Source organism: Pelecanus crispus, chromosome 4 (genome assembly GCF_030463565.1).
Source record: "Pelecanus crispus isolate bPelCri1 chromosome 4, bPelCri1.pri, whole genome shotgun sequence".
In the NCBI taxonomy this organism is placed as follows: Eukaryota; Metazoa; Chordata; class Aves; order Pelecaniformes; family Pelecanidae; genus Pelecanus; species Pelecanus crispus.
Window position 1 is genome coordinate 53,392,968 of NC_134646.1, and position 12,940 is coordinate 53,405,907.

At 38.6% G+C, this 12,940-nt stretch overlaps 1 protein-coding gene across 1 annotated transcript in view; it reads left to right on the top strand.

The window, feature by feature from the left end:
• Nucleotides 1-12,904, top strand: part of MTMR7 (myotubularin related protein 7) — a 58,198-nt gene extending 45,294 nt beyond the window's left edge. Inside the window, 7 exon segments of the mRNA XM_075709863.1 lie at nucleotides 3,793-3,902; nucleotides 5,893-6,018; nucleotides 6,783-6,832; nucleotides 8,506-8,706; nucleotides 9,895-10,035; nucleotides 11,932-12,058; nucleotides 12,545-12,904. Of these exon segments, the coding sequence (XP_075565978.1) occupies nucleotides 3,793-3,902; nucleotides 5,893-6,018; nucleotides 6,783-6,832; nucleotides 8,506-8,706; nucleotides 9,895-10,035; nucleotides 11,932-12,058; nucleotides 12,545-12,904 (1,115 nt within the window).
• The last annotated feature ends 36 nt before the right edge of the window (nucleotides 12,905-12,940 follow it).

Genomic DNA, 12,940 nt, shown 5'->3' on the forward strand with positions numbered 1-12,940 from the left:
CTTGCTCTAAAGGTCTCAGGAAGGAAAATAGAAGGATTTTTAGTTCACTACAAAGTCTTGTTTGGCTAGGAGAGAGGCCAGGCGAATAAACCTGTCCCTTTATTTGTTCAGCTTAAGACCATCAGAGTTAAAATAGTAAACAACCAGCCTGGCTGCATGGGACAGTGCTGTGTATTATTTTTGAGCCAAAAGTTCGTGAGACAGGCCCATGGCCCAAACTGACATATAACAAGGTATTTCTGATCCATTCAACACTTCAGGCTGCTTGAGGGACATAACTTCCTAGCACCTATTTTTAAATGAGTCATATACTCAAAACATCTGCTTTTCCATAGGTTTTATATTTGCTATGTTGAAATCTCATATTTAGCAGTCTGACTGATAAGATTAGAAATTAGAGAAGTTAAATCCACGATTTCAAGCACTTAAGGCTTTCAAGTACCTTTTTTTTTTTTTTTTTTTTTTTACAATCTTATGACTTCCAGTGTACAAGCAGGGCTTTTCTCATGTAAGGTGCTGCATAGCTTTTCTCTTTTTGCATTTGTATCAGTGTCCCTTCATCAGTTTCTCTGGTGGCCTTTGAAAGAGTATTTATTACCTGACTTGCGCATACAAAGGGACCCAGAATCAAAAAGGCTGTCAAGGACGACGACAACATACATTTAATATGGCTTTACATTTTTATCAAGGAGTACTTAAACATACCTAGGTGAATCCCTAAGGTAAAACATCATGTTATGCTACAAACATTATAAAATATGTCTGCTGCTTGTGATCTGTTGTGAGATGTTATAAGGTACATAAAAACCTTTGAAAAGACAAATGAGGCTGATGAAAACTGATTTTAGTTTAATGTGTGCTGCATTGTTGCCTGGAAGTGTACAGCATGGAATAGAGAACATCAAGACATAATGGGTCTGATGTGTTGCAGGAGTGCAAGGGCAACGTTATTCAACTTACTGGAATTAAGCAGAAGTGAAGGTTTGGAGGATTTTTTTCATATGAGAGACTGCAGATTATGTTCAATATAGAATTTTAAATAAGTTCCAATGCTGAGGAAATTTGAACAAAAATTGATTATTCAGTTTTCCATTGGAAAATGCTCTTATATTAGGAATGTGTTCATTTCAATGATGTTTCTTTAGGAAAAAGCTGAAGAAATTAATTTATGCTTATAATAATGTCAATAATTTGAGTAGGTAAAAAAAATTGGTGTCAGCTTTGTGATTTTACTGACTTTAATTCTAGCTATTTTATTCATCTTAACTTTAACATGTATTTACTCTTGTATAATCTTAATTTTTGGCAAAATATATCAGCATTATAAAATGATTAAATCTGTAGGATAATGAGATTTTTTTTTTCAGAATATGCAAAAAATGCTGAGATTTGACTGTACTCCAGAAGTAAAATGTATTTCAACATGCTGGAATTTCCTTCCAGGGGAAAAAGAAAAGTTTTACTTTTGTCTCTGCTGCCTCATATCGCTTTAGTATAGTATTGATTTTTTTTTTTTTTTTTCATTTAAAGAGAGGTATATGTGAAGATCCTTGTAATTATTTTCATCCTGTGCACAACCTCCTTGAAATAATTTTTAATATTAGAAGGAAACGTTGCACAAGGACCTTCCTCGGTAAAGATTCAAGGGCTGACTGAGGCTGCTCTTTGGCATTTGTGATGGGGTGAGCTTTGCCGTACATCTGGGGGCCAACCAAGACTTGACCCCCATTTGTTGTGCATTGAGATGATGACCCCACATGCTCCCTGTCTGTATTTAAACAGCATATATGAGCTTCTCCTCCCCCCATACCAGGAGCAGTAGTTGCTGATGTAAGAGCAGCCCTCTGATCCTTGGATTTCAATGACAGATCAGCCAGAAAGAGAGCCTGAGGGTTTGGCCCACAGCATTTACTCCTTCCCCTACCTATGGCCGTGCAGCCAGAAATGGGAGAACTTGCCCAGCACCCCCCTCTGGTACTTTTGCTGGTGGAAAAGGCAGTTTCCACCATGTGTCCTCTTTCTTCCTCCCCTCCTGGGGAAGGGAGCACCGCTGGCTTGCTACAAGGTCTGCCCAGGGGCTCTTGATTTTCCTGTGCCCATGCAGTGTGTGCAGCAGGTCTTATTTCTGCAAGATTTTGGTACCTTTTCAGCTGAGAGGGAAACACCTTTCCCCTTAGGATAAGTGTCATAATTGAATTTGTAATTGAACTCAGTATTAAAGGTCCAGATTGGTAGCCAAAATCATGTGAAATATACAGTCTATGCCTTTAGGACGGTCTGAACTTTGCTCAGTGAAGTGGCTGGTAAATATTGACTGTAATTTGTTAGTGGGAATGAGCAAAGCACTATTTCAGAATTACCTTGGGCCTTTGTAAACAGAGACAGCAGCTTCAGCCAGAATTCAGCTACTAATTGGTCATGCTTCCATCTGCACAGGAGCATTAATCATGTGAAAAGCTGTTTGTTTTCAGTGCTCCTATTGATGCATTTTTATAAATATCCTTCAAAAATGACTTTTAAAATAACCATCTGGAAGAGGCCCTAGACTTGCAAGACTTTGTATGGACACATTAGGCTATTTTGCCTCTGAATTAAATGGAGTTAAGAGAGTTGGATACATTCACATGTGGTACAAACTCTGACATCAGCCTGTAAAATTAAATTCCAATTACATTGAAGGAAGCTAAAGTTTTGCCACTGGTCATAAAGGCCATAATTAACTGAGTCTTTTAGAAAATTTCCAGAGGACAAGAGACCTACTAAGACATTATTAATTCACAGATCATACACTAACTCAGTAAAAACCATGATGTTTTTCCCTGTATTCCTTAAATATGTTTCACTGGTTGATATCTTTTTCCTTAAAAGACAGTATAATTCTACATGGATCAAAATAAATGTGTAATCTATTTATGTGGTGAATTTAGTATCTCACTCTTGAAAATAGATCGCACCAAATATTGTTGAATATTTGTTTGCTGCTGGACTGAGGTACCTGAATTAGATTCCTATTGCCTGGTTTTTATTCTGATGCCACAAACTCTGTAATACTAAAAAATAGACACTTGGATACGGCAGGATAGAAACTTAGTGTTGTAAAAACTGGGAGGTTTTTTTTTTTTTTCTTTAAAGATGGCATAGAGCTTGGAAAGTTTTCAGGAAAATATTGGCGTTGATGAATTATGGCTTTTCCTCACCGTCAGAATACTTTCTACAAGTGAAGCTTTAATAAGGTTTCTTTCAGGGACAGAGAACTGCTGAGTGAATTGCTTTATCTCAAACACCATCACCTGTGGTGATGCTGAAGGCTGGGTGTGGTGGGCCTGCTCTTACAGAGCTTCATCACCAAATGTAGCTGGGAATAGGAGGCTGTAGCACAATTCGGGTGGCTGGCTGCCCGTCCGACAGCAGAAATGCTATGCTTTCTGTTTCCAAGCCCTAAGTATTAAATAGAAGATCCCCTTTCAGGGGTTTGAAAACTTCACTCCCAACACAATTTTGGAAAATCTGTGCTGCACAGAAGGATGTATTTGGTAAACTGTTTGCAACAGGCTTTGTAACAGCTTCTCTTTTTAACTTAAATCAACATATTGGGTGAAATTTGACCCAGCCCCATTTCTCAAACATACACTTTTTTTCAACGTTAAAGTTTGACTGTGAAGTCGACATTCTTTTCAAAAGATGGGTATTTTATGCAGGGGATATCTGAAGGGATAACTCTTAGGTTGAACAGTCAGTGAAAGCTTAAGGGACTATAATTGCTGTACATTTAAGATGTAGCTTATTTTGCAGTTTGTGAGCTGAAATCGCCTTCAATGAGTGACTTTCTGTGGGGCCTAGAAAATTCTGGCTGGCTGAAGCATATCAAAGCCATTATGGGTGCTGGCATTTTTATTGCAAAGGTAAAGTGTGTAAAATGAGAACAAAACTTGGATTAACCAGATACAGAAAGTGAGGACCAAATTCTCTGCTTGTGGGTAACTTCTGTTATCTTCAGTGATGTTCTATCTGAAAAAAAGCCCATCTTGCAATGCTTCATATATGAGCAGAGATGGTTCTTAGGTGCTGCTGTGTGGATATTTTGCTAATATGGGGGGGGGGGGGGGGGGGGGAAGTTTGTGTTCTTTTCACCAGAGAATTCAAATGTACTAAAGCCTCTGCTAACCTGTATCTTGTTATGCCAGGTATTTGAATGTCCTTACTTTACTCCCCAGCAGAGATTGTCACTGTTTCTTGTCCCTATTTCCCCTGCCTTCTCCACTGGTTTCTGGACATCTTCTTTATTGAAGGTTTCTGGTTTAGGATTACTTCTTCACATGTTAGCTGTAATATAGGAATATTAGCTAATGCGTTATCTCTTCTGAGTTATTTTGTGACTAACTAAATTCACCTCCTGAACCAACTCCTGTGTATTACCCTGGCCAAACTCTCTAGCAGTTTCTACTCTTACGTACTTGAGAACTGTTTCAGACAACAGTTGTTGGCTTTGATAAGAAATTATTTCTCCTAATCCCATCCAAAGTAATGCAGGTATTTGTCATCTACCAACGGTAGTTTTAATTTTATTACCCCCTTCCTTGTGCTCTGCCTTTTACTGTTCCAATTCTTATTTTTGAGATTACTATTATAATTTCTTATAGGCCATTTTATTCACATGACCTGCTACATACGACTTGGATAAAACTTCATCGGTTTCCCTCCTCAGTAACTGCTTGTTTCTCTTGTTTTGCTTCTTCCTGCTCAGAAGGCAACTGTAGTTTCTTACCTGAACAGCAGCTGTGGGATAAATGCACGTTATTATTTCTCCCAGCCCTACTAGCTTTCATTAGCTTATATAAATCAGGTCATTTACATTAGCTCTTGCCAACTTCTCCCCAGTGGCTTGTCTTAAAATATTGTCCAAAAAAATTTGTCCTTTGTCCATATGCTTGCTAGCCTTGTGCCTCCTCAGACATGCATTTTCACCCGCTCTTATCTGTACGGTTCCCAGTTCTCAGTTGTTGGTCTCCTGCCCACAGGGGTTCTATTTTGGTAGAACTTACTTGTCTCTTGAGATAAACATAGATAATTTATTATTATTCCTCGTTCCCTATTAAGCCCAAACTTAAGTGTTTGTTTTTCTAAGAAATATCTTTCCTAACCTATTTTATTTCTCTACTTTATAAATTTAGTTCTCTTTAGAAATGACAAAGGCCAAAACCCTTAGTTAGCATTTAAAAAAACCCCTCAAGTTCCAAAAAATAATGCAACACCAGACTTTGGACAACTTAGTATGATCTCTTCTTTGTGTGTTTATGTATAAAATGGGATCCTCTCTCCCCAGTTATTTACATTACAGATAGTGATGCAATCTTGCTTATTAGATATGGAAGTTTACCACTACCACAGGCTTCCCCACAAACCTTTAGAAGTACGTCATCGGTGTGCAGTATGCTGTAATAATATCCATGCTAGCGCTGGCATCGGAAGCAGACATTACTGTTATTGACATTACCGTCAAGAAAGGAAATTAAGAGCCATATTGCAAATATGGCCGCTCTGTTGCTGGTACGTGAATTAGAGCATTAGCAGCGTCTAAATTTGCTTTAGGTAGTTGTCTGCTCTGACAGACAGACGTATTTTAATTGAAATGAATCCCACATCCTCCTGTAGTGGAGCATAAACAGGTGATGCTGCAACCATCATATTGAATAGGATGGGATGAGATTAAGACTTTCAAATGACAGGAATAACATGCAACATAATTCAAGAACTGTGGCAGAATAAAAAAATGAACAAGGCTTTCCAGTTCCCAAATTAATATTCTCTATATTGCGCTCTCTCACTGTTCCTCTCTTACCACTGCCTTTCCCCCTGCTTGTGAAATCTCTCTGACTTTTTCTGTATCCTTAGGCTGTGGCTGAGGAAGGTGTGAGTGTGCTTGTTCACTGCTCTGATGGCTGGGATAGGACAGCCCAGGTTTGCTCTGTAGCAAGCCTTCTATTGGATCCATATTACAGAACTATGAAGGGATTCATGGTAAGCAGGCTCTCTTTCACAGAGTAAACAGAAATGTTATGAGATTAATATCTTTGGTTTTAATGGACAATAAACTTTCCTTAAATATGCCTTTTTTTTTTTTTTTTAAGTAGGAGGGAAGGTTATTAGCTGTCCAAGTTACAGTCTCCTGGTTTCTGTATGAAATGTTATCAAAGGTGGAGATCAGTTGGGTACCCATTTATTTTTTTCCTAACCTTAACCAAGAAACTTTCTTGCAGCCCCAGGAGCTTTTGTGCAAGCAAGAGTTTGTATTCATTTTCAGGGATCAGTGAAGTTTTGAGTGTCAGAAGTGTTGTGCTTCCTAGATGTTAGATTGCAAAGAGCAGCTATGTTGGAAAATCTGTTCCTTTTCCAAGCAAACCAGCACTGGTACAGCATCTAAGAATGCTTATCAAGTTACTGGTCACGCATTAAAAGAGATTTGAAATATTTTTAGGTTCTATTTTAGAAAATGATGAATCAAGCTAATTAAAGTTGTGTTGAAATATTGGCATCCTATCTGTATCCATGAAGAGTGCTACTTTGAGTTCTCAGTGGTGTGCATTGTTCATTATTTTTCTGCTTATTCTAAAAATTATCTGGGATTCTAATACTGCTTGCTTACATCATTCCTGCTTGTCACTTTTCTGCTTATTCTAAGAATTAACTGGGATTCCAATACTGCTTGTTTACACCACTCTTCTGCCTGCTTCAACATGTGTCACCTCTGCTCCACAACACTGAATGCAATATTCTTATTTTAGGTGTTAATTGAAAAAGACTGGGTTTCCTTTGGTCATAAATTTAACCACAGGTAAGGTGGCGCTAAGGTTCTTCTGTATATATTTTTATGTAGTCAGTACCTGCTGCCATTCCAATTTTATTTCCTTGTTGCCTTTCAAAGCAGAATGCTCTCAGGAAATGGCCATATCCTTTTCTCCTACTATAGAACTTAGCTGCCTGGAAAAATCAAAGGGAAATATTTTCATTATCAGTCGTTTCTTATATATGCACTCCAAGACTGCTATTGGGAATCGTGAGTGCTGGTCTTGCAGTTGCTACAAGCATTGAGAGATCCATGTGAGAGAAAAGTAGCATGTATATGGCATGCAAAATCCCTTTGGACTCCAGCAGTGCCAAGACTTGCCATGGAAGTCCCTCTTCAGCAAAGTTTACATCTTCCAGGACACTACTTAATCTTAGGCGTGTCTGCAAGTTATCTATTAAGTAAAATATACTCTTCCTGTTACACTCTGTTCTAACGAAAACAGGAGGATTTGTTCAGAAACGTCAGGCAAAGGAGAGTGGAAAGTCATCTATTTGGGCAAGTTATTTTGTACCCCCATTATGTAAATGCTATAATGTAATGAAAATGTTTGAAGACTTTATAAACTTAAACATGGATAACTATCCACATTGTCTTTTTTTCTTGTATTTCCTTTTAGATTCTCTAAAAATAAAAAATGGAGTTTAATTAAATCACATTGCTTGATTTGAATATAAATTTGTCCTAGTTTCAAAAAACATGCCAAAACTTTCAAAAACCTGTGCAGCTCCACACCACCTGTGAAATTCCAGCAGGAATTGCTACATTTAATATGATACTGTCAGATGTCTATTATTATCAGTGGTGAAAAATATTATGAAATGTAATCACCACTGATAGCTTTGGTTTGCAGTACAATATTGCTGTATTTTCTTTGATGCATAACAGTAGAATTAGCAGTTTCAATTTTAGGTGTTTATGGAATTCCACTCTGTTGGCATATATATATATATATATATGCACTTTTCTATATATACACACACACACACTAGACAAGCAGAATAATTGATTGAAAATGCTTCTTTCTGTTATGTAGACTTACGAAATATTTTTTACTTCTGTGTGTTTTATATTTTCAGGCTCCTTTTCTTCATTGCAAGTGGTTCCAAGAGACATTTTTATAGACAAAGTTTGATGTTCACTTGACAGTTACAGTAGCATGTAAACATTTCCCACTTCATAAAAATTTCACCAAGAGAGGGCAGCTTTAAACTGTTTTCTGCCAAGGTTATTCTGTTCCTCTCCTGCTCGGTTTGCGGATTTTGGGAATGGTCTGCCATTAAGTGACTGTCTAAGATACATTTTTGTCATTAAGTCATTGCAGTCATTGTTATGATGACTTATGTTACTATGGTATAACTTTATATTAATAGCATTAAAACATGGCTATGCAGTAGCCAGCTGTTAGTAGCTATAAGGCAACAAGACACCCGTTGAAGTTTCTTTTTTGTTTGTATTTGATAAATTCTGCCTTCATTTCACCCCATGAATCTTGCATCATTTTTGTAAGTAAAAAAATATACTATTAGTTGAGATTTTAGAAATGAATGCCTATGATATAACTTGTACACTGAAAATGAGGGGTTTATTTTTCATTAGTGTTAATTCAGTTTTCCTAGAGGATTTTAGGTTATAATTGAATGTATCTTGTCTTGTTTCAGGTATGGCAATTTAGATGGAGATCCAAAGGAGATATCCCCTGTTATTGACCAGTTCATCGAGTGTGTGTGGCAATTAATGGAACAGTTTCCTTGTGCCTTTGAATTCAATGAGAGATTCCTCATCCACATACAGCAGCATATCTATTCTTGCCAGTTTGGGAATTTCCTGTGTAACAGCCAGAAGGAGAGGCGAGAGCTGAAGTATGAAAGTCTTTTCTTTAGTAGCATATTTACGTGTGGGGTCTGTGGGTGGTGGTGTACTGAGGAGTCAGACATTTGCCAGTCTAGGTGTATGTGCTTTCGTAAGGTGCAGGGTGCAGTGTAGACTCCTTGGCTGTCATCCTCTGGCAACCGATTAATACCGAAACAGTTGATCCTCTGCCATGTGGCTCTGCTGGGAGTGTAATCCACAGCGTGCGTGACAGGGATTAGAGAAGAGTGACAAGAGCATTAGCCCTTCAGCCATGTGGCCCTACCTTTATTCCAGCATTAGCAACGTACAAGGCAAGCTGTCACTGTAGCTCTAATACAAGATGATATTAATTCTAGTTAAGTTCTCAGTTTGAGTCACGGCTCTTCTGTGTTTTAACTTGTCTTTGGATCTCATGTCAGGACACTTTAGTCCTGATCTCTCAGATACTTTCTTATGAGCAGCTTTTTTGTCTGGTAGCCCTCCCTAGGACCAAGTCAGCAAACTATCTTTCTGCTGTCTGGGCCCAAAGCAATTATGAATTAATCTACCTGCCCTCAGGCCCAAACAGAGACAATAATATCATTCCTGGCAGTGCCGATGTTTGTGCCTGTTTCCTGGGGCCCTGGCTCCTCAGGTACCTCCTGATACCCACCGCTTTTCTCACGCATCCTGATTGTGTCAGCAGTAGTAATGAGAGAACGTGGGAGTTACTGCTTGCTGCTGCCGTTTGGTCCCTTTCACCGCTCAAATGCAGAGCAGCCTCAGTGCCACAGTCCATTTAAAATCAAAACCTTCACGAGTCATCCTATCCCAAGACCTAACTGCATGAGAAATTGCAGCCCAATGGTGTAGGAGTGCTTTTAAATGTGGGGATCCCTTTGGTGTAGAGATCGGTCCGAAAGCTAATTATATGGAAGTGATCCTCTCCATCTCGCAAAGGAACCCGTCTCTCCACCTGCTCTCGCCAGATGCTCTGGCTTTATGGGAAATGGATTGAATTTTGCCTTTAGTGACCAACAAAGGAATATGGGTCTCTGTTTTCCTATATTTACAACTTAAGTCTAATTCTGTTAAGGAAGTATAAAGCTGATTGTAAACGAATAGTACAGACAACTGGAATGTTGCATCTAAGCTTTAGCTATACCTGAATTGTAGTAGAGACTTTAATATATCTTTATTTCATATATTTTTTTCAGAATCCGAGAACGAACATATTCATTGTGGGCTCACTTGTGGAAAAATCGTGCCGATTACCTGAATCCTTTGTACAGATCAGCCCACAGTCAAACCCAAGGGACCCTGCACCCACAGATGGCTCCATGCAACTTCCTGTACAAGTAGGTAGTATCACTTGCTACTGAGCATTGTAGGATGTGTTAGTACAGAACAGAGTGCCTTTGTATTTAAGTATTTCTTGTTCCATAAGGTAGCTTATAGAGAGTAAATTCAGTCTCAGATGCAATGTGTTCTTTCCTTGTGTGCTCATAGTCAGCCAACACCTCTGCACCATTCCACAATGGAGTATTAGTCTGAAAAGAAGCTTAAGATTAAAGCTATATTGATAGTTGTGTGTCCTAATTTCATGGTTACTCACTTCTTCCACTGAGAAATGTCTCTTTCAGTTCTGTTCTCGTCTGCGGTTTCTGAATTTAAAGTAGCTTCAACTTCTTCCATTCCAAGATTTTGTTATGTTTATTTGGATTAATTAAATCAAAATAAGTCAAAAAGAAAAAAGGGACATTTCAAGAAGTCATACGGTTTCATTGCTAAAACAAGTGTTTAGTAACACAAAAAGCAGCCCTTCCCCATGTTGTTATTACACCTTGAAGTATACACAGTAAGTTTGACTTGATATTTAAGTTTTTTTCAAAATGTAACAAAATACCATAATTTTAGAAATGTTACTATTGACATTCTGACTTGAGTAATTAATTGTGCCATTAATCTTAACAAACTTAAGGAGAACTTGAATAGAAATTAATGAAAACTGTGATATAAGTAAAACTGATCAGTTTGTTTTCCAGTTGCAAGTAAAAGCACCTGTTAAAAGGACAATAAGTATCTTCAATGACAGAAATTCAATTCTTTCACATCTACTATTCCAGGTCATATCCACTTCAAAACAATTTAAAAATAGTCATTAATCGTATTCTTTAGGATAGTGGGATTTATAAAAGAAACACTGATACTGCAGATCCTCCATCAGATGAGTAATCCTGTTGATTTTAATGGAATTACTTGGGTGCATAAAGATTTCCAGGCATGAGCTGTGAGATGATAAACTTAAGGGGGAACGTGACTTAAATAGTATACTATAGTATACTATAGGAATAATAAACCACCAGGGAACACGCACGTGCTCCGAAAATATCTGTCAGCTACTTGGCTGGACCGCTGCAGCTGAGGGCAGGTCTCGGTTACTTAACCTGTCTGGTGAACTAGTTACATACTCAGAGTCTGCCTGGGCCGTGTAGTGCCAGGAAGACAGGAGGAGTGCTAGAGTAAGACACGGACTTACAGTTCAAGTCCTTTCCTCCTGAAAATGAAAAATCAACTCAGCTGTTTAACTAAAGGTTTGGCAAATAATTCCATAGAACAGGAATAGAACTTGCCAACATATATGCTTCGTGCAATTTCCATAGGCCAGTTTAAAATGTCAGTTTAAATTGTAAGAGAACAGGACGCCATACTGTTTTTTACTCCTGATTTTTAACCCTTCTTTACAGGGGAAAAAAACCCTGTTAACTAGCTGCACCTCACCGCCCCCCTAGACAAAAACAAGCACCCAGAATTTCAGAGTTGACTTAATGGGAAGTTAAACAAGGGTTGAGAAATACAATTATGAAAACCTGTCTTTAACCTTGGCTGTTTTATAGGTATCATTGCCCTAAAGCCCATAGTGTAGGACAAGCAAAGGTTTGTGTTCAGTGAATCACCCTCAGCCACGTGATCTAAGTCAAAGGTACATTCACCGCTCTTTCTATTGTGTATAAGAATTAGTTCAAGCTGTGTATGGCCACAGAGTTGCATCTTCAGGACAGACCCAATGCAAATGAACCATAAATCTTAGCAAATGGACTTATATGTGTGCACTCTAATGATGAATAATCCATGGATGGATCATTTAGGACAACATGTGTCAGGAAAAAAAAAAAAAAAGAAAAGGTGTGTTTAAGTCTTCTGAGGCCACCTCACCAAATGAGAAAAATCACTGACCCGCCCATCAATTCCAGGTTCTGGAGTGGTATGTACAACCGCTTTGAAAAGGGGCTGCATCCTCGACAGTCAGTTACTGATTATCTGATGGCAGTGAAGGAAGAAACTCAGCAGCTGGAAGAAGAGCTGCAGGTCTTAGGAGAGGTAATAAACACTTGACCTCGATGCCCCAGACTTAACTGATGGTAAATGAAACCCAACTCCATACACTTGCACAGTCCCCTGTGCTACATCCTCTTCTGGCATGAGGATGTTCAGCCATCTTCATCTTTGTTCTCACAGAAATTATTATAAGTGTTTTGCATTTAAGACACAACAGTGGACTTCTTTCCTTTAGGGATAAAATTTCACCTGTGTTGGTGCACAAGTACCACTCCTGTTCTGTCTTTCTGTAACTCAGAATTGTAACTCAGAAGGACACTGTAATTCAGCATCGGTTTGTGATAAATTGTGCGCTTCTCATACTCTACAAATGCAAATAGGCTTTCTTAAAGGGTGCCAATTGGGTTGGGCTCTGAACTTAGGTTTTTTAGTTTTTGTCTTTTTTTTTTAAAAAGGCAAAGACACATAGGAGGATCACTGCGCCCTAAATGTGTCCGTGTAATATATATACTGTTTCCTTTATTTCAGAGATTGGCGAATCTTCAGAAATCACAACTAAATGATAATAAAGTCAAGAGTAAGCAACAAGACCGAAGCAAACTTTTAGGGCTTTCTACTTCCAACAACATCTTAGCTAACACTCCCCAGGAGTATAGCAATGATCTGAAATCATTCCCATCCCGGAGCCCTTCACAGGGGGACGAAGAAGATTCAGCCCTGATTTTGACACAGGACAACCTGAAAAGCTCCGATCCCGACCTCTCAGCTAACAGCGATCAGGAGTCTGGTGTGGAGGACTTGAGCTGTAGGTCCCCAAGTGGGGGTGGCTGCTTGCCCAGTGAAGACAGTGGCAAGGATTCAGATGAGGCTGTATTTCTGGCAGTCTGAAATACCTTCACAACAGCAAGGATCCAGATGAAGTTG